At 40.9% G+C, this 18,603-nt stretch overlaps 1 protein-coding gene across 2 annotated transcripts in view; it reads left to right on the top strand.

The window, feature by feature from the left end:
- Positions 1-18,603, top strand: part of GLIS3 (GLIS family zinc finger 3) — a 489,017-nt gene that overhangs the window by 417,174 nt on the left and 53,240 nt on the right. For both annotated transcript variants that reach the window (XM_011988357.1, XM_011988358.1), the window contains one exon: positions 16,547-16,715. In XM_011988357.1, the coding sequence (XP_011843747.1) occupies positions 16,547-16,715 (169 nt within the window). The remainder of the gene's footprint in view (positions 1-16,546; positions 16,716-18,603) is intronic.

Here is an 18,603-nt window from a genome sequence, read left to right as displayed (position 1 = left end):
AGTTAAATGTAAAGTCTGAAGTGTTAAGACAATTTGATGAAGATTAAGACTTGGCTAAATAGCAAAAGTACTTGGAGTTATTCCCTTTTATGTTCTATTATACAAAATCAAGAAAACATTTGTTTAATGATTGTCAGTCACTTCTACCTTTAAGTGCTAGTAAATTAATTTATCACAAAAATATTTTGATGGAAACCCATTGAGTATGTATGGGCATAGAATAGGAGGCAGTAAAATTTGCCTTTGAACACCATAATCTTTCAGAAGCCACACTGATTGAGGACTTGTGATGTGAAGAAGTCATGGTTTTGCAATGGAAATTCTTGTCAAGTATATGATGCTTGATAACATTCTAAGAGAAGGAGAGTTTGCATAGCATGAAGATGAACAGGGAAGATAGCAGTTCTGGAACATACCAGTCTTGCACATCTCCTGAAGTGTTGCCTTCCCTCATTGAAACAAATTTGTCAGGTTGAAAATACAGAGCTTGATTGGAAAGGATTGCCTGAAAATACTTTTATTTCTGTGAAAGATAATAGTGTCCCAGGTTAAAGTAGCCAACTATCACTTGAGGACATGCTGAGGATGACTTTAATAAAATTAAAGTGTTTACTTGTCTACTATTCTGAAAATCCCAGGACTCTCCACGCCTGCTACTGAGCTAACCTGAGAGCAATGTTGTAACCTAACAGGAAGGCCAAGGCAGCAACGAGCAGGCCTCAAGGATGGCTCATTTATATTTCTTTGCCCTTTCGTTCAAAGGTTCTGTGTTCCATATAATAATGCCCCAGGCCAGGCCTGTAAATTTAGGTGATTTATCTGATAATCTAAGAGGGACTATTTCATAGCCTGTAGATCGAAGTGTGAATGCCACTTTCAAGGCTTAGTACTTGTATAGATCTTCTTGTGAACACCTGTGATGAACTAATGGTATCTAGAAGCCCACACTTGGTGAGTCTGAGATATCATGGACAGTGTGGACCAGTGCCTGGTCTTGGCAGGGAGTCCATTTATTAACAGTGAATGCTGTATGGAAGATCATCAGTCCCATGAGTGATCACAAAAATTATGGCTCCTTTCAAACAGAAGCTGTACTACAGATTCAGTAAAACATGACCTTAGCAGATGACCTAAGCCATGAAGACATCATAGAGGCCAGTGTGGTTGAGATGTTTGAGTCCCACAGAAACTACTCATCAAGGATGAGCTAACACAGCTGGAACAAGAGAAATCTACAAGAAGGGAATTTTATTAATTCCAATTGTATTGGGTTATAAAACAATTGTTATGTTTAGAGCTTACAAGTCCTGTTGAATTATCCAAATTTTGAATGTAACCTTAGATTTTTCCGGAAAAAAAAATAGGTGTTTTTTTTTTCAGATAATATAGGGAAATGTAGAAGGAAAAAGACTTTTTTGGGAGGAGGATTATTTGAAGTCACGTGTTGTTCTCTTCCCTCTACCCTCCTGACTGGGAGGTCATGGCTTCTCTCTTACAATATTATTACTTTTTATAATAAAAAGCACCATATAAAAATCTATACAGGATTTAACATAAATTTGTGAAATAGTTAATATTTCATTTTAATGTAATTTTATGGTATATGTTTTAGTACATTTTCTACATTCTTAAATTGGGTATATTTGCTGTCATGGGACGGCTTGCAGAGTTGTGTTAGAAATAATTTTCTGTAAAAGTGCCTCGTATAGTCTGTTCTCAAAAAATGGTTATTAAGTTAGAGATTTATTAGAGGGTTCTAAACTACCACACACATTTCCCAGTAGGTTAAACTTTATAGGAGAGTTGTGAAGATTAAACAACATAACTATGTAAAAGTCTTTAAAAAGACATAGAGCATTATAAAAATGCATAGTTATTACTTGCATTAACTTCAAAAGCACTGCTTTGCTTGGAATTTACAAAGGTGAAAAAGCAGCAGAACAGTTTTGGAATTGGTCAGAAGGAGGTGGAAACTTGGGGCACAAAAGGGATTTAAAGGTAAACATTTGGTAAAGTCTGTATGAAGCATTCCTTTGAACTGCTATCAAAACCTTGCAGTTTTTGTAACCTCTCTTGCATCTGTGGATGGTCCACCGAGCAAGATTGGAGAATGCTGAGGTCAGGAGCAAGCCTCATACTTCTCTGTTGTAGGCACTGGTTGTTTTAACCTGTTAATTGTGCCCCCCCCCAAGTCCTGAGCCAGTCCTTCAGTATGCATCAAATCGCCTGGAAATCTTGTGAAAATACAGTTTGCTGGGCCCCACCCCCAGCGTTTCTGATTCAGAAGGTCTGAGTGAGTCCCAAGAATCTGAATTTCTGCCAGACATTTCTAACAAGTTCCCAGGTGACACCACCAGGTGCTGCTGGTCCAGGTGCTGCTGCTGGTCAAATGTTTTTCACCCTTTGAAAGCCATTGCTCTGGATCATAAAATGTAGGCATATGACTTCTGGGAAAACATGACCTGAATCTTGACTGGGAGGAGTTAGAATTAGAATTGCACTGTAGTGTCTATTTCTGTTTCTCACTACATAAAACCTATAGGTGGATATTTTGCTTGTCACCCCACAGCAGCGTTATAATGGCACTGCTCATATTTTGATTAAGAATGAGATCTCATAACCACTCAGCTGAAGAAAATGAAGATTCTGATTCCCAGCCAGCACAGGGCACATTTGCATGTATGCAGCTAATGTTAATGCCTTTATATGTTTGCAGGCTGCTTAATTTGGTGCTTCAATTTTTCATATCCACTTATTCCCTTGTATTCATGTTAGTTTTTCATGCAAGATTAAGCTGAATTACCCAGTTTTACAATATGTGCAAGTTTTGCTGTAAAAATATTTTTGTGGGTGAGCAAAAACAATTTCATACCTCATTGAGGAGGAGAGGCAAGTAGTGAGGCTGGGCAATTGTAGCTTTATCCTTATTGGGAAAAGTATTGATTATTTTTATATTATTATTTCTATCGGAAGGTGGAGGGTGAGAGGAGGGAGAGGATCAGGAAAAACAACTAGACTTAATACCTAGGCAATGAAATAATCTGTACAGCTAACCCCCATGACACAAGCTTATCTGTATAACAAACCTGCACATGTACCCTTGAACTTAAAATAAAAGTTAAATGAGTATAATTTCACCAGTAATCAACTGGAATATGAGAAGAGAAGGTTGGGTCTATTATACTTTGAGGTGTGCCTGAAGCAGGTCTTAAGGGTGGCAAAACAGAGAATTCAGGATAGAATTTCTGAAATGAGAAGCTAATACTTTTTATGGTTAAGAAGTTATAGACCAGACTGCTGAGTCTAAAGTTCTGACTTTCTGCTTCAACTGAATTTACCTTCCAAGGAAAGAAAAACATAGATGGTTATGTCTCTTTCATGTGAAGAGTAAAGAAAAAAAAAAAACTGTTCATATTCAGGGTGTTTGTAGCCACAGTGAAATTTCATCTTTTTTATACTTGTATGGGTACTGACAATGTTAAGAATAGCAAAGACTCTAAATTAAGGGACATTAATGAATTATAACTTGGATATTACTTGCCATATTTTACAGTAATAAGAGAGCATATTGCAGGCACTGAATAGAGAGAGTATTGTGGAATTTATTCATTCCACACAGCTATCAGCACTGTCCCAGAAGACTGGCTTTTATGGTATCTTCCTCAATATTGTCATGGGCTGATCTGCCCTGCTCAGGTGCCCTGGCCGTGACTCAAACCATTAACGCTGCCTTCACAGCAGGCATTGATTCATCAGAAGTTGCGGCTGCCTTCTTGGAGTCTTAGTTTTTCTACCTAAATTTCCACGCTGCTTTTGCCTTGCTTCCAGAACTCCCTGGTTCTAGCTGTGACCTGGGTTTGCTCCTGAGACTCCAGTCCTGTTCTCTCTAGTGAACTTAGCTGCTTATGTCCTGCTTCTACACTCACTACCCATCAGCTCCGGATTTCAGAGTTGAGTCTTACCCTGGAGTTTCTACTAACACCTAGCCCCACCTTAGGAAGTGAGGGGTCTGTAAGCTTCACTGGAACCTTTTCCGTGGGGACATAGAGAAAGTCCTTATTTCTGCCTTCTAGGAGTGAGTGGCTTCAGAAAAGGGAACTCTTCATGATTAAGAAGAAAATGGGATGTAGTCTCATCAACGCTCATAGGAATTTGCTCCTCAAGCTGGTTAACAGGGATACCTATCAAACATTTCTGAGAAGTGGATGTACTTCATGAAAGGTGCGACGCATCAGCTACCCTAGAAGATTTTGCAGTTGGGAAAGTAATGATCTAGGATTCATAGTTTTGGAGGACTAACGCGGTTCAGAGTCATAGCTATACAAAAAGCAAGAATGGACAGTATTTTGTGTCTTTTCTTTTGAGACAGGATCTCACTTTGCCACTCAGGCTAGAGTGCAGTGGTATGATCATAGCTCACTGTAACCTTGAACCCCTGGGCTCAAGTGATCCTCCTGCCTCAACCTTCTGAGTAGCTGAGACTTCAGGTGTGTGCCACCCCACCTGGCTAATTTATTTTTAAAATTATTTTGTGTAGAGACAAGGTCTTACCCAGGCTTATGTCAAACTTCTGGCCTCAAGTTATCTTCCTGCCTTGGTCTCCCAAAGTTCTGAGATTACAAGCATGCACCATGGCAGCGGCTTTTTTTTTCTTAAATTGCATTACTGACTATGTTTTGTACAATCCCTGTGATCATAGGTTTAGCCAATCTATGCTCAAATGTAACATTTATAAATGGAAATGATACTTCTTCCTGTAACCTAACTTTTCCTCTTAGTGCGATCAATTGCTGGATTAAATTACATAAAGAGTTCTTTAAACATAGTAAGTGTTCAGCGTCTAGTAGTTGTAATTATTGTTGCTTTTATCTAAATACTATAAAAATACATGCTATAGTTCTGAAAATTAGAGAACAGGTGCCACAGATTACCGATTACCTACCTTCTTGTCCTCCTCTTCTTCCTCCTCCTTCTCCTCCTCCTTCTACCTTCTTCTTCTTCTTCTTCTTCCTCCTTCTTCCTTCTTCCTTCTTTTTTCCTCCTTCCTCCTTCCTCCTTCCTCCTCCTCCTTCTTCTTCTTCTGGAAAAGTGGAAGCCTAAAATTTTGGGAATATAATCAACATCATTCAGTAGAATAAAAGAAAACTGTAATATGTTTCTTTACATTTCGTATTCCACTACTTTGCCAGTAGTTCACATGGCATTTTTTAATTAAAGAAATCTACTGCAGCTCTCTAAAGAAAAACAAATTGGGATTACAAACCCATCACTGGGGTGGCAATGCCCCCATACTCACAATGTCAAAATTGTGTATCGATGGTTACTAGGGTTTGGTCATTCAAAAATAGTGTTGTTGTTGTTGTTGTTTTGTTTTGTTTTGTTGGTTTGTTTTGTTAGAGACAGCATGCTATGCCAGAAAGAACATGGAGCTAAATCTAAACTCCAATTCCGGATCTCCAGTCCCTAGATATTCAGTTTGGGGAGGTTATGTTTCCTTTTCTATAATGATAATAATACTGACTTCATAGGACTGTTACGAGAACTAAATGAGATAGCGTAAAAGAGTTTAGGACACTGCCCGGCAGTTGGCAGATGCTCATGTTCTTTTCTCTTTTTTCCTTTCCCCTTTGCTTAAAATCTTAGATAATTACTTGTGAACCAAGTCAATGTCTGTGGCAGTGAATAGAACCCCTTCTATCCGTGTCTTTTATGCTGGGTGCTACTACTTGGTAGTCAGTAACAGATGTGCTGACATAAAGAGTTCCTTCCAAGAAGAATTTAAGTCAAGGTGAGGACTGGCGCCTCTGTATTCTAAGGCCCATTTTCTGATCTGCAAATGAGACTTTTTTTTGTTGTTGCCATGAAGAGTAGAAGTATGCTTATACTGGTTGTACAGAGTGCCATTGCCTGCTTGAAAAATGAATTTAATGAACAGTGAATTTGTGACAGTTAGGCAGGTGGAGAAAAGGAGAAATGGGATTGATGGCCTTGGCCAGTGCAATTTTACACACTCCTTGTTTTGGTATTGCTGGGGTGTGGCCCCTGTGCTGAGGTCATTTTGTAAATAGGCTCTTCCAGTCCATGTCATTTATCTCAAAATATACTCTAAGGTGTCTAAAAAAGCTGTTCTTGACTGTTGCTTACCTCAAATTTAGTTTTCATATTTCAAAAACAGTTCCCTAGTCTTTTCATGATGGTTCTTAGTAGTTAGCATGCAACAGTTATTACACTGAGAATCAGCAAACTATGGCCCACAGGCCAAATCTGGCCTGCCCCATGTTTTTGCATGACCTGAGAACTAAGAATGGTTTTAGGAGTTTTTAATGTAAAAAAATTTTTTAAGTTATTAGCCTTTAGGTGAGAATGGTTGCCTGAAGAATGTGAACATTGCCTCTCGCCTGCAAAGCCTAAAATATTTACTGTCTGCTCCTTTAAAACAAAGGTTTGCCAAGTCCTGTTTTATACTTACATCTGAGACAGTCATCAGAATGACTGAGTGAAATCAAGGCATCCGTAAAGTTGATTAATTGAAATGAATTAAAGAGGAGAATGTATTATAAGACAGTTTAGGATCATGTAATACATGCAGGTTTTATCATTTTATTAATCCCCATAATATTTTAGATTTAGCAAATACTTTAGTAGTCTTCTAGTCCATGGGTTTTTGGAGACTTTTTAAGGCCCAATATTTAAAACAGATAATGGCAGAGCTGTTTCCATTGAAGGCATCCAGAACACATGTACCACCCAATACTCGTAGTTCTCCCAGGGCACTGTATGGAACTGCAAAAGTAGTGGCCCTCAAATGGAACTATTACTGGTTAAAGTCAACAAATTGCAAGAAGACACCTGCAGAAGCAGCCTGGGCCATTGTGGCAGCGCTGACTAATGTGGCTCTCACTTAGGAAGAAGCTGCCGCAGGATGGGTGGGGCTCCATTCTAGTTATGAGGTGCTAAAGGCTGGCAGAGAGATCAGAGGCAGGAGCAGTCCTGGTTTTATTCTGCCCAAGATTTTTTTCCTAGAAAGGAAAGTATCTCAAATTCTTGAATATCAAGGATTATGTTTTCGAAAATCTAAGCCTCTCCTAGACATATGAATTAAATCCTGAAGTAAAGCAAGTAATTGAAATATTGAACTTTAGGGACCCAGCTAGTCACATTCTAACAGGGATATCGCTTGCTTCCTCAAAATATATTTTCTACCAGCAACAAGGATGTTTGAAATAGATATAACTGGAGGCTGAACCCTCCATTCCAGATACAGATAAAAGCCTTTAAATAAAAATGATTTGAAAAAAATGTTGTATATGGGCATAAATTCATGACAGCATGTAAGTGCCTTCTAGCATCTATCTTGAGAGTAAAGTAAGCTAGGAGGTGACATGAAGTACCTGATGGCCAGATGGAAATGTGGTCAGAGTGTGAAAAAAGGAGGAAAGGGGGTTCTCTAGAGTCATAATAAAACCAGCTTATAGATGCCATTTCGCCCAGGGCTCATGATAATCAAAGCTGTGAGTTCCTCACTATACCATAATTCTCCAGAAGGGCTGTTGTCACTTCATTTTACACATCTAGGAAAGGGAGAGGCTCTCTGAGAGAGTTCAGAGTTGGTAGGTCAACCCTTGACTTTGGCTAGAATAATAGTGCATTAAAAATCAGATTGGCTGTCTATGCTAAAAATCTATTTCCAAGAAGCCTTCACTGTGAAGTGATTTTAGAAGTCACGTGAAAGTAGAGTGGGTGGGATTGTCCCAGCACGCTCTGAAAGGGAGGAAATATCTTTTGTGGTTAACATGGTACAAGTAGGAGATAGTTGAGGGATGAGTAATGAGGAGATTGGAAACCCAGTATTTTGTACTGCAACTGTGTTTTTTGTGGCCAAGTAAAACTTATTTCCAAAAAAAGGTGAGGGATCGTTCTGTGAGAACTTCCAGGAGTGATTGGCCACATCTGCCCCATCTTTCTCCTTTTTTCCTGCCTTCCCACTCTGCCCTAGTGAGGGTTAACATAACACACAGACCAGGAAGAAATGACAGATTTCCCACAGGGTAGTCTGAATCGTGTGCTCGTTCTAGTTGTTTTATTGACTTTCTGTGTAATGAATCCTTTGAGGGTGAGTAGCTGGTAGGTTGGGAGGTGGAGAAAAGACAGAAAAGGTAGGAGATTTGAGGTTAGCTGTGTCATGCATTGTTTGGAAAGATCTAAGAGGGCTGTATGAAAGGTTCGTCCCAGAGAAGTTGATAGAGCTGCCAGATGATGCCATTCTACTGGTAACAAAATGTCTTTGTTCTGAAATGCAGATGTTTCTGGAGCTTTTCCTAACATGAAGTTAATTAGACCTGGTATTTAGGAATGCTTGATGGTACCTTTTGACATTTATGTGGATGGCATGAGCCATTATCTTCTAGTTGTATTGTAGGGAACTCCAGAAAAGCATATAAGCCTGTATCCTCTTCCAAACACTAACACCCCTTCCCTGGCTATAAATCCAGCTGCATGATGTGGAAATGTAATTGGGCAGCCTACACAGAAGTTTGGAGCTCATGGGGGAATATCTATTTGTCAGAGAACCTGAATATTCATGTAGCTGTCCAGACATCAATAAATTCTCATTTTGCTTTATTTATTTCTGTTCCCTAGAGAATAGCAGCACGCTTAAGCTCAAAGTTAATAGGCATGTTCTACAGAGCCGTGCCCTCACTTACCTTAATAGAATGCCTCCCTAACACACTTGTTTATCCGTTGCCAGGTAGCTCTCCCATCAGGTGACATGAGTATGTTTTCTTTGTCTTCGTGTACCGGAGACAGTTGCCAATGTTTGCCATCAATTAGCTTAGGGTAGCATGTCAAGGATGTACGGGTGGTGTCATTTTAGTCTGACAGTCGCCCGATCCAGTTGAGAAGGGATTGTTTCATTATCCTCTTATCAGGGCTGCTGGATAATGATACTCTATCCCGCAAAGTGGGAAGGAAAAAAAAGACAGGCAGAAATAATAGATTTTTAGGGATTGGCAATATTGAAAGTATTCATGCCAGAAGGAGAAGGGAAAGATTAGAGAGATGACTGTGCAAACCCTTAAGAAGCTACTTTTTCCTAATACAGGTAGAATATGGAATGATGCCCTTCCTGATGCAGAGGCACGGGAAGAGGGGAAATGCTCAGACATTAAGAAGAAAGAAAAAAGAAAACTAGTTCCTTCTACTCATTGTCAGCAAGGCTAAGATTAGCTGAGGCCTCTCTCCTGTTCTCCAATTAACCTCAATACCAAATGCAGCCTTCCAAGTGACCCTGACAGGGTATTTTCCTTGCTAGAAATCTGCTTCTGGTTTGTGAATTTAGGTTCAGAGAGCATTTTTCATTGAAGGACAACACAATTAAATCGCTCCAAGGTGAAATAAAAAAAAAAAAAAAAAAAAAACACAGAAGATATCAGACGTTGTATTTTCACTATTGGGAGCCAAAACCTGAGTCACCCCCAGTATTGGTAATTTTCTTCAGAATGCCTGAAGGGAAAGTCTTTCTTGAATCCTGAAAATTCTGAATCTTTATGCTCTTGGAGAAACAAACAAAAAGAAGTGCTGAAAGTGTAAAAATACTTCAAGATAAACTAAGCTTCAAGAGGGACAATTGTGTTGACATTTTAGTAACAGCCCATTTTCGCTCCTTAACGAAGTACAGTCATGCCTGAAAATGACTTGTTATCTTTTAAACTGAAATGCATTATGGGTTGTAACTCAAAGGTGTGTACTACTCTACTCCTGCAAAATAAAGTACATTTTAACCCTTGAGGATTCTTTCATAGGCCCCACTTTATAGCAACTCGTATAAAAAAAATGGAACAACAAAAAGCTTATTTGAGTATGATGTGTAAACTCTTCTGCATTTTTAAAATAACACCACAGTTTATATTTGTGTGAATTCTTCCATCTGTAGTTTATATAGGAGGTCATACTTTATTCAAGATCTACCATTTGGGAGCAACAGGTACCCTTATCTTTCCCTAGTTCTATTAATAATGGTAATAATTACAATAATATAAGTAGCTAAATAATAGCAACAATGGTTTCTTGAGCACTTGACTGGCGTTCAGGCGTATGCTAAGTGTTTTCTGCTCCTGCTATAATCCTCCTCACAGTCCAGTGAGGTATTATCCTTATTTAAGATGAAGAAATTGAAACCTTAGGCTAAGTGATTTGCCTAGGACACATTGCTAAGGCTAGGATTCAAATTCAGGTCTGTCTCACATTGTGTATGCTGTGTTCTGTTAATAACCATGCTGACACTATCTCTATAGAGTGCCCGATTTCGGATGAGGCGGAGGGAATCAGAATTTCTATTGTCCAGTTGTTACTGAACTTTTCCCAGCTCTCAAATTCTCCAGGGAGAGAGACAAAGAGACAAGATTCAGCTCACCATTCACATGGGGCTTCCCGTTCATTTTAGTGCCTCTGTGAACGCTCATTTACCCTGATGTCATTGATTAGCTTATCTTCTGTGCCTTCACCCTGGAAATACTGCCCAAGAGATGAATGGTGAGCCAGTACCTCTTCCCATGTTCCAGCCACCAAGCAACTAATGTCATTTGTCAGGATCTCAACATTACTCTGGCACTACTTACATGTGAATTCACAGTCTGTGGGTAATACCGGTTCCCCCTTTTCTATGAGAGCAAGCCTTCATGAGGAGCAGCACCATGGCCATAATGCAACCATGAGTGACTCCAGTGCAGATTTACAAAGCAGCTCAGTGGTTGCAGATCCGCACAGTAAACCTCCCCTTGGTGCATTATTGACAATTGGTGGCCTTTCAGCCCAGAACATCATTCTTGCTTGTGGTAAAGGATGCATATAACTAATTGCTCATGAATAACCCTTCCCTGCCTTTCTTCTTTTCCCAACAGTGGATCAATATGCCTCTGGCAAGTATCTGAAATCTTTATTTGGGAAAAAGCACATTTCCTACCAGCTGTTTGTTTTCTAAACCAAATAATTCAGTTAATTTCTTGCCTGAAATAATTTTCGGAGCTGGAAAACTTCTCTCTTCAATGTTAAATTGCTTTCAGGATGGGCGGAAACAGAAATGGGAATATCCTTTTTGCATTCTAACCCACAGTTTGATGGCTAAAGCTACTCAGGTGTTGTTTGTGGTGGGGGATTAGTGGCCATTGGCAACAAGCAGCCTTTGCAAACAGAGTGTTCAGGGGCCCTGATACAACACTTCTATGCCTTTTCTTGAATCTTTCTTGCCTTTGGGAGGCAATGTAGGGTGGTGGGCAGGGTCATGGGATCTATTAATAAAATCAGGCTTCCCGGGTTTGAATTCCAGCTCCACTATTTGCCCGCCATGTGACCTAGGCCAGGTAACTTAACCAGGAACCAGAATAGGCCTCAAGTTCCTCATCAGTAAACTAGGAAAATGTTTATAAAGAACTTTGCACATTATAAATGCTCAATAAATCTTAACTATTGATTCCAAGGTATCAAGGGGCAGCAAGAAGATGAAATGAAGCTGAGACAGGATCCCCAGCACCTACTACTCAAAGTGTAGTTTCCATACCAGCAGCCTCAGCACCACCAGGGACTTTGATAGTTTGTTAGAAGTTCAGAATGTCAGCACCCCCAAGACTTAGTGAGTCAGAATCTATATTTTACCTTGATGATCTATTTGCACATTAAAGCTTGAGAAGCAGGACTGTTGCTGCTCACATAGTTTTAAACAAGAATTCATATTGGCTGTTTTTAATATGCCTTAGCCCAGGTCTTCACCTTTTCCCTCTAAAATGATGAGAACACTGTTACCAAGCAATGCCTATGGTAGCCTTCCTCCGCTCTGGCGATGGCCTGAGACAAGTAATCTTTATTTGGGGATGCTACTAACACTCTTGGCCTCCCTCCCTCCACACAATAAATATATTACAGCTGAAGTAACCCCAAGGATGCCCTGTTTGTACCCATTAGAAATACAGATTAGTAGTTTTCATTTGGACAAAGAGAGAACTGCATACTAACCAAATTAACCTGAGCTATAGATGCCACCTAGAATGCCCTGGTAGCTGATGAGATGACACCTGAGAACCACATAGATCAACAGATGCTGCTTTGTTAAAATTATAAAGCTCAACTGAGTTACTTCCACCTACCTCTACTGTAGATGGATGAGAGACTGCAGTGAGCCAGGTCACTGAGAGAGAGAAAGCCCATGGCAGCAGGGAGGCCAATTCCTGGCCGTCTGATGAAGACAGGTCTCACATATTCATCTCAAGAACAGGCTTTTATTTCCTTAGGGAGACTACCATCTCTTAATCACAAAAGCAATAAGAATTTCCAATATGTTCCTCTGCTGTGCTTAATCAGTTGTTCCAGCTGCCAGTCATCAGCTATGTCTGGAAGTTCACTTACAAGCCCTCTTCCAGCCTTAAAAGCAGTAATGACCCCTGAGTTGACACAGACAATGAAGGCTGCTCCTGCGGGGCAGCCTGTGTGTGTCAGCTGATTTGATCACAACAGTTTTGTTAATATTGCCCGGTATTCTGGAGGGATCAGCTCTCTTCCTTATGTTTTGGTCGATAGGCCACATTGTGTGCTCTATTGGTTGAGTTTGGAAAATTATTTTGAATGTGTATGGAAGGAGGTTTTTCCTTTTGCAAATGGCATTGCAGTTTTACTCTAAGGTGGAGATTTTCTTCCTGAGGTTAAAAATCACTTGGCAAAACCTGAACATTTGTCTGGAACCATATGTTGTGGTGGGAAAGTCTGTATGAAGTCGGCAGGTATTCAGACTTAGAACATTAATAGACATTAGCACCTGCCTGGTGCGGAGTAGGTGCTGAAAAATTGTGTTTGAAAGGATGAATGAATAAAAGAATATTCCTACACTGTAGTAATAAAGATTGAATTCTGGATGCGTGACTGTGATATGGTCAGAAATTCCTAGTAGTCAGGGTAAGTAAAAGAGGCATTTCCTGTGCCACAGTGGATCATTGGCAGAGACAAAGGACAATTCTGTTGAAGCCACAGCTCTCTGACTCCAGAGTGTTGTCCATTTTTTTTTGAAGGGTATGTGAGATGGGGATTGGATAAATGTTGGAAAGCATGCTTGTGTCTGTTGTTACTTCCTCCAAATTTCTGGTCATCATCTTGGTCACAAGCGATGTCTACAATGAGCAGTCATGGCATGAACTTGGCATGCAAAGTGCTCTCATGTAGACACTGACTTACAGGCTTCTACTAGGTTGTAATCTCACCAGAAGTAAGATTTTCCTATAATATAGAAAACAAAGGCAAGGCATAGACCTTGTTTTCCAGAGAAGTGATTCCCTACACCCTAGATAAGAAACTATTCATTACATTTTCCAAATCGAGATTTTAAATCGAACCCTAAAGCCCTCCCTTTCTTATTCTCATGGGGCCCTAAGAGAGGACCACTGCCCTTTTCTGTCCCCTTCACCAGCCATAGCATTCAAGGGAAGGCTATGGATGTGGGCTTGACTGCTGGTCAGTCAACACCAGTTGACGTGGGTTTGATTGGCAGTCAGTCAACACCAGCACAGCTGGAAGGCACATTCTGGAGCCTTCAGCCCTATACCAGACACCTTGTGTGCCCCACCTAGCATCCCCTTCACCACCTGTTTCTAGTGGCCTTTGCTAATGCAGCCAGCTGATGCACCAGCTATAGCTTGGTAGCACCTTTCCTCAACTGCACCATGTCCCTCTGGATTTCTGCCCTGAGGCTTCTCTGATACCCTGATGTCGGGCGTCTGTGAGAACATTTAGCCACTCTGGTACATGTGCCCCTGAAAGTGTGAGCAAATTAATCTTGACCGATGGGGCAACTGTCGACAGATGAGGAATAGGAGTTGGTGGATAAATGTTCCTTTCTGTCCCTGTCCTAGTCACTGAGCCCCAACATTCCATTGGCATTTATATCTTGTTCATCATTGTTTACTCAATGAACATGAACTGATGCTGTTTGGAGATACCAGGCACCAAGGATGTCTTGTTTCCTGTCCCAGGACCCAGCTTCATGTCTGCCACACGATAGGTACCCCATACATATTTGTGGAATAATTGCCTGCTAAGAGAAGAATAAAAAGAACACCATTAACTCTGTATATAGAGCAAACATAATAAAGTGAGTAGAAAAAGGTAGAGGACATCACAGAAAAAAGCTCAGTAGTATAAATTGTCATAATACATGAGTGTGGTCAGTTGTTTGGTTTGGCCAGATACATTGTGGGGTCACAAATAAGACAGTGCGTTAAAGTGCTTTTAACACTGTCCAATGATTTACACTAATAGGTCTTGGTATTTTGGTAAAACCGATATAGAGAGGTCTACTCGCTTCACTAAATTACAGTTTCCCCAAGGACAGGGACCCACATATAGTAGAGTATCAAGCATGTAATAGACACTTAATCAATATTGAATATTAAAATAATGGCTGAATGATAGATGGGTGAACAGATGGGTGATGGACAGGCAGATGATGGATGGTTGTTCCTGGCTGTTAAATGGGATGAAAGAGAGGTCCTAAACCAGGCTTAACTCTGAGCAGGTGGCAGGCTACAAACAATCCCCAATTTCCCAGCCTGTGTCATTGTAGCTAATGCCAAGTGTAACTAATATAGACCTCTGAGAAGCAGCACATTTTCTGTTGGACCGTAGAGTAGAGCACAGAGTGTGCACACCAAGTTTCCTTGTTGCCCATTGGGTTGTAAACAGCAGGGGCAAGGCTTCCCTTGTGATAAACACAGGCACATACATACAAAAAAATCTCCGGGGAAAAATAAATACCGGGTGCATTCAGCAGCTACAACAAAATAAATAGGAGAGCTCACATTTCTACACTGAAGCAGAAAAAAAAAGTTAGCTGTGTTTTCACAGTATCTCTGTGACCTTTATTATTCCATCAGATTTTGGAATAGTATATAAAACACCGAGCTCCATGCTGACAAACACCAGTTTTGAAACTATTGCCACAGTCAATCCAAACAGCCTTCTCCCCTGGGTAAAATTATTATTTGGAATACAAGCAGAATTGTGGTTCCCTGAGCTAGCTGAGCATAAATGAGGTTAGTGATTCATAAGGTGACTCTAGCGAGTTTGCAAATATGCAACTTGTACGGAAGCTGACGCACACAACAGAAGCTCAGCCTTGCCTTTCTGAGCTGGTAAGCATTTTCAGGCCTCACCACCTCTTTGGAGGACTGTGGTGGGTACAGGCTTCTGAGGACAAGAGTTAACCTGACAGAATGCTGATTTACCAGAAATAAACCCTTCAAATCAGATCACACCCTTGTCAGTAGCTTTTTGAGCGGGAAGATGGTAATTCTGCCTCTTTACATGTTCCTTGAAATACTTGAACTCTTGTTCCTTTGGATTAAGCTTTTGGGGGCTAGGTCATCTGGGGTACTCATTCTATCCTGGAGAGGTTGGGGAAAAGTGGTACTGGTATAAAAATACAACTCCCTGAACTTTTAAACCCTCAAATCTTTTTGATAATGTGGCTTCTCTTTCTTAATCCTGAACCTGATTTATTTTTTTAAAAAAATCCATTTATTCTTTGATATTAGTAGTGTAAGTTCAAAAAGAACAGAAATGGGTATGGAGCTCAGCATAACTTTGTACAAAGAAGGAAGTTGAAGAGAATCAGCCTAATGCTGCTGCCATGATTGCAGCATAATGAGATGTCTACGGAGTAGGTCCCAGACACTGAGGGAACCTTTCTGATAGACTCTGAAAGTGACAAGCCCCAGTTTCTTCTGTGACATCGTACCAATTAGCTGATCTAAATGGGCACATATTCACGTTTGAGGTCGTATACAGTTCTCGAAAGCTAGGCTGCCCCTGCGAATGGGGCTGTAACTCACTCTCTGTGTCATAACGGGCAACAGTGGGGGAAGATCCCAGAGCTGTTTTTTCGTAGTTTGAGAGACTCCTCTTTGATGAAGGCCAAGTATATTCATCACACCATCAGGAAAATTCCCTGGGTTAGTTACTCTCTTAAGTTAAAAGGGTGTAGGATCCTACGTTCACGCTAGGATCAGGGAAGCTCCAGTTCTCATTACATTGATTTAGCAGTGACAGAGAGGAACCCCAGCTGACCCACTGTGGCTCACTGCAGCAGTGAGAAGAGGAAGAAGGCCTGTGCTGTGCCCTTCTCGGTGAGCTGACCAAATACTCTGTTACCTGACTCTCATCCCCTGTGACTGAAAAGTGCTAATACAGAGACCTTGGCACAGATGCAAACAGTACAAGATTGACTAATTATACAGTGTCCAGACAGGGAACTGGCAGGGCATGGCAACACTTAGGAGACAGGCCATGAACGTCAGCCTGAAGTGAGTCAAACGTGAGCTCTGGAGGAACCTGTTCCACCACGAAAATAAAAGCTGTGTGTACCCAAGAAGGGGAGAACTGTTCCCTGAAAACCACAGAGAGAAAAACAAACAAGCCCCTCAAATATGCTTGCTGTCAGCCTTTGGTATTTAAAAAATGTGGGCTTCCTTCGGGGCACGGTCTCATGTTTGTTCTCCCTTGATTTCAGCTCCCATTTTCTCCAGCAATTATTCAAGCCGAAGTGGAACAGCTGCTGGGGCCGTGCCACCCCCACATCCTGTCAGTCACCCTTCTCCAGGACATAATGTACAGGGGAGCCCCCACAACCCCTCCTCCCAGTTACCTCCACTCACAGCTGTGGACGCAGGAGCTGAGAGGTAAGGCCATCTGTCTCTCTCTCCTAATAGGTGTCGCCGCCAAACCTCCCTCCACAGAGAAGTGCTTTGACAGTTGCTGAATTTTATTAATAATCCGTTGGTGGGTTGAGTTACCCAAAGGTGACATTTTAAAAGTACATACACAAAGCATGTGGACCAAATATCTCATTATCTGTTTCATTTTTCTACGGGAAAACAAATGAAATGATATTGGCAATAGCCAGCCGAAGTTTCAGATGCTAGAAACACACCAGAATTTCCCTGTCTTTCTACCTTTCCTCGGTCTGTTTCAGAAACCCAGTTTTAAGGTAATGTATGTGCAGGACGAAACACTTCCCGATATCAGATGGTGCCCTTGCCACATAAATCAGTATTGTTAGGGCACAGGATTTTATATAGGCTGCTCATTGAATACTTAGTGTTAATATCAGTCTCATAAAGGACTTCTGGGAGAAAATTTTTAAACAACCATGATCTTCATGATATTTTTACTCCTGAATGCTTTATTGGCCCCAGAGACCTTTCAAAGCCCTTCATACTTCTGTTTCCCAATCTGTTGTGTGTTTCTGTGGACCACAAACCAAAACAAGAGTCTGCATCTCTCGCTTCTCCATCTCCTTCCCCTTTTGTGGACCAGGCTCTAATGAACTTCTTTTGCTCAAGGGCAAGTGTACGGCTGCATCAGTACAGGTAGCTTTGGAAGAAGGTTGGACGCTTCAGTCCTCTCCGAGCTGCCCAACACACCTCTTGTCACCTCTCTCCACTTGTCGTCTGGCTTGAGTTAACCTACCTGGTTACTCCCAGACATCCAGAGGAAAAAGAAGTTCTTGTAGGAACTCTGCGCAAGCTTGGAGTAGTGGGCAATTGTTGAACAAAATAATGGGTTGAGTAGGCAGCAGGAATAATAGTTTTGAATCTTTCATTTCACCAGCAATCTCTGGTTCCATCATTGTTGACCTGACCTATGAGTTTGGTAATCTGTGATTTTAATTCTGATAAACCATATATTTTATTGTTTATGCCTTTCTCCCTTTATTAATATTATTTTGTTTAATGAACGTCTGTTGAATACCTTCTGTGTGTCAGACTCTGTGTTAGATGTTGGAGTCCAAAAAGTTATTAAAACATGCTCCTGTCTTTACAGGTTTGAATGGTGAGGACAAGCATTCAAATGAAGTATCATAAGGCTGTTTGGTTAAATGATGTAATAGAGATACCACAGGAGCCTAAAGAGGATATCTCTAAATCTGTCTCAGGGAGCGAGGGAAAGAAAGACACAGTGATGTAGGCATTGAAGGAAGACTAAGGCTTTTCTGGATGCCTCAATAGGGCACAGCATCCCAGGCAGCAAGAAGAACGTATGCAGGATGTGAGGAACAGAGGGAACAGAGAGGACACCGTCAGGGAAGGTCTCAGTAGCTTGGGATGACAGCATCCAGGCGTACGTGGCTGATGAAGTCAGATAATAGTAGGTTGGCTCATGTGGAATTGTGTATTTGATGCTAAGGAATTTGTCTCTTATCCTGCTAGGAGTGAAGAACCATTATAGCTTCTTTGTTAAGAGAGAAACACAATCAGATTGACATTACAGCAAAAGAATTCAGGTGACAAGATAGTTGAGTAACTGAACTTGGAAGGAGAGACAGGAAAAACAAGGAGAAGAATATTGCAGGAGTCCTTGTAAGCAATATGGTTACTTGAAGGAAGGCAAAGCAGTGAGGATGGAGAATTTATTCAAGAGCAATTATTTAGGAGGCAGAATTACCCATCATTAATATATATGTGGAGCAAAGCGGAGGGACCAAAATTCATTTATGAGTTTTACCCCCAGACACCAAGATTGTGTCATTAATAGAAACTGAAAAATACAAAAAGAGTGTGGTAGTGT

Source organism: Mandrillus leucophaeus, unplaced genomic scaffold, assembly GCF_000951045.1.
Source record: "Mandrillus leucophaeus isolate KB7577 unplaced genomic scaffold, Mleu.le_1.0 Scaffold329, whole genome shotgun sequence".
NCBI classification, from domain to species: Eukaryota; Metazoa; Chordata; class Mammalia; order Primates; family Cercopithecidae; genus Mandrillus; species Mandrillus leucophaeus.
Note: the sequence above shows the minus strand (reverse complement) of the source record. Positions and strands in the feature narration are given on the sequence as shown.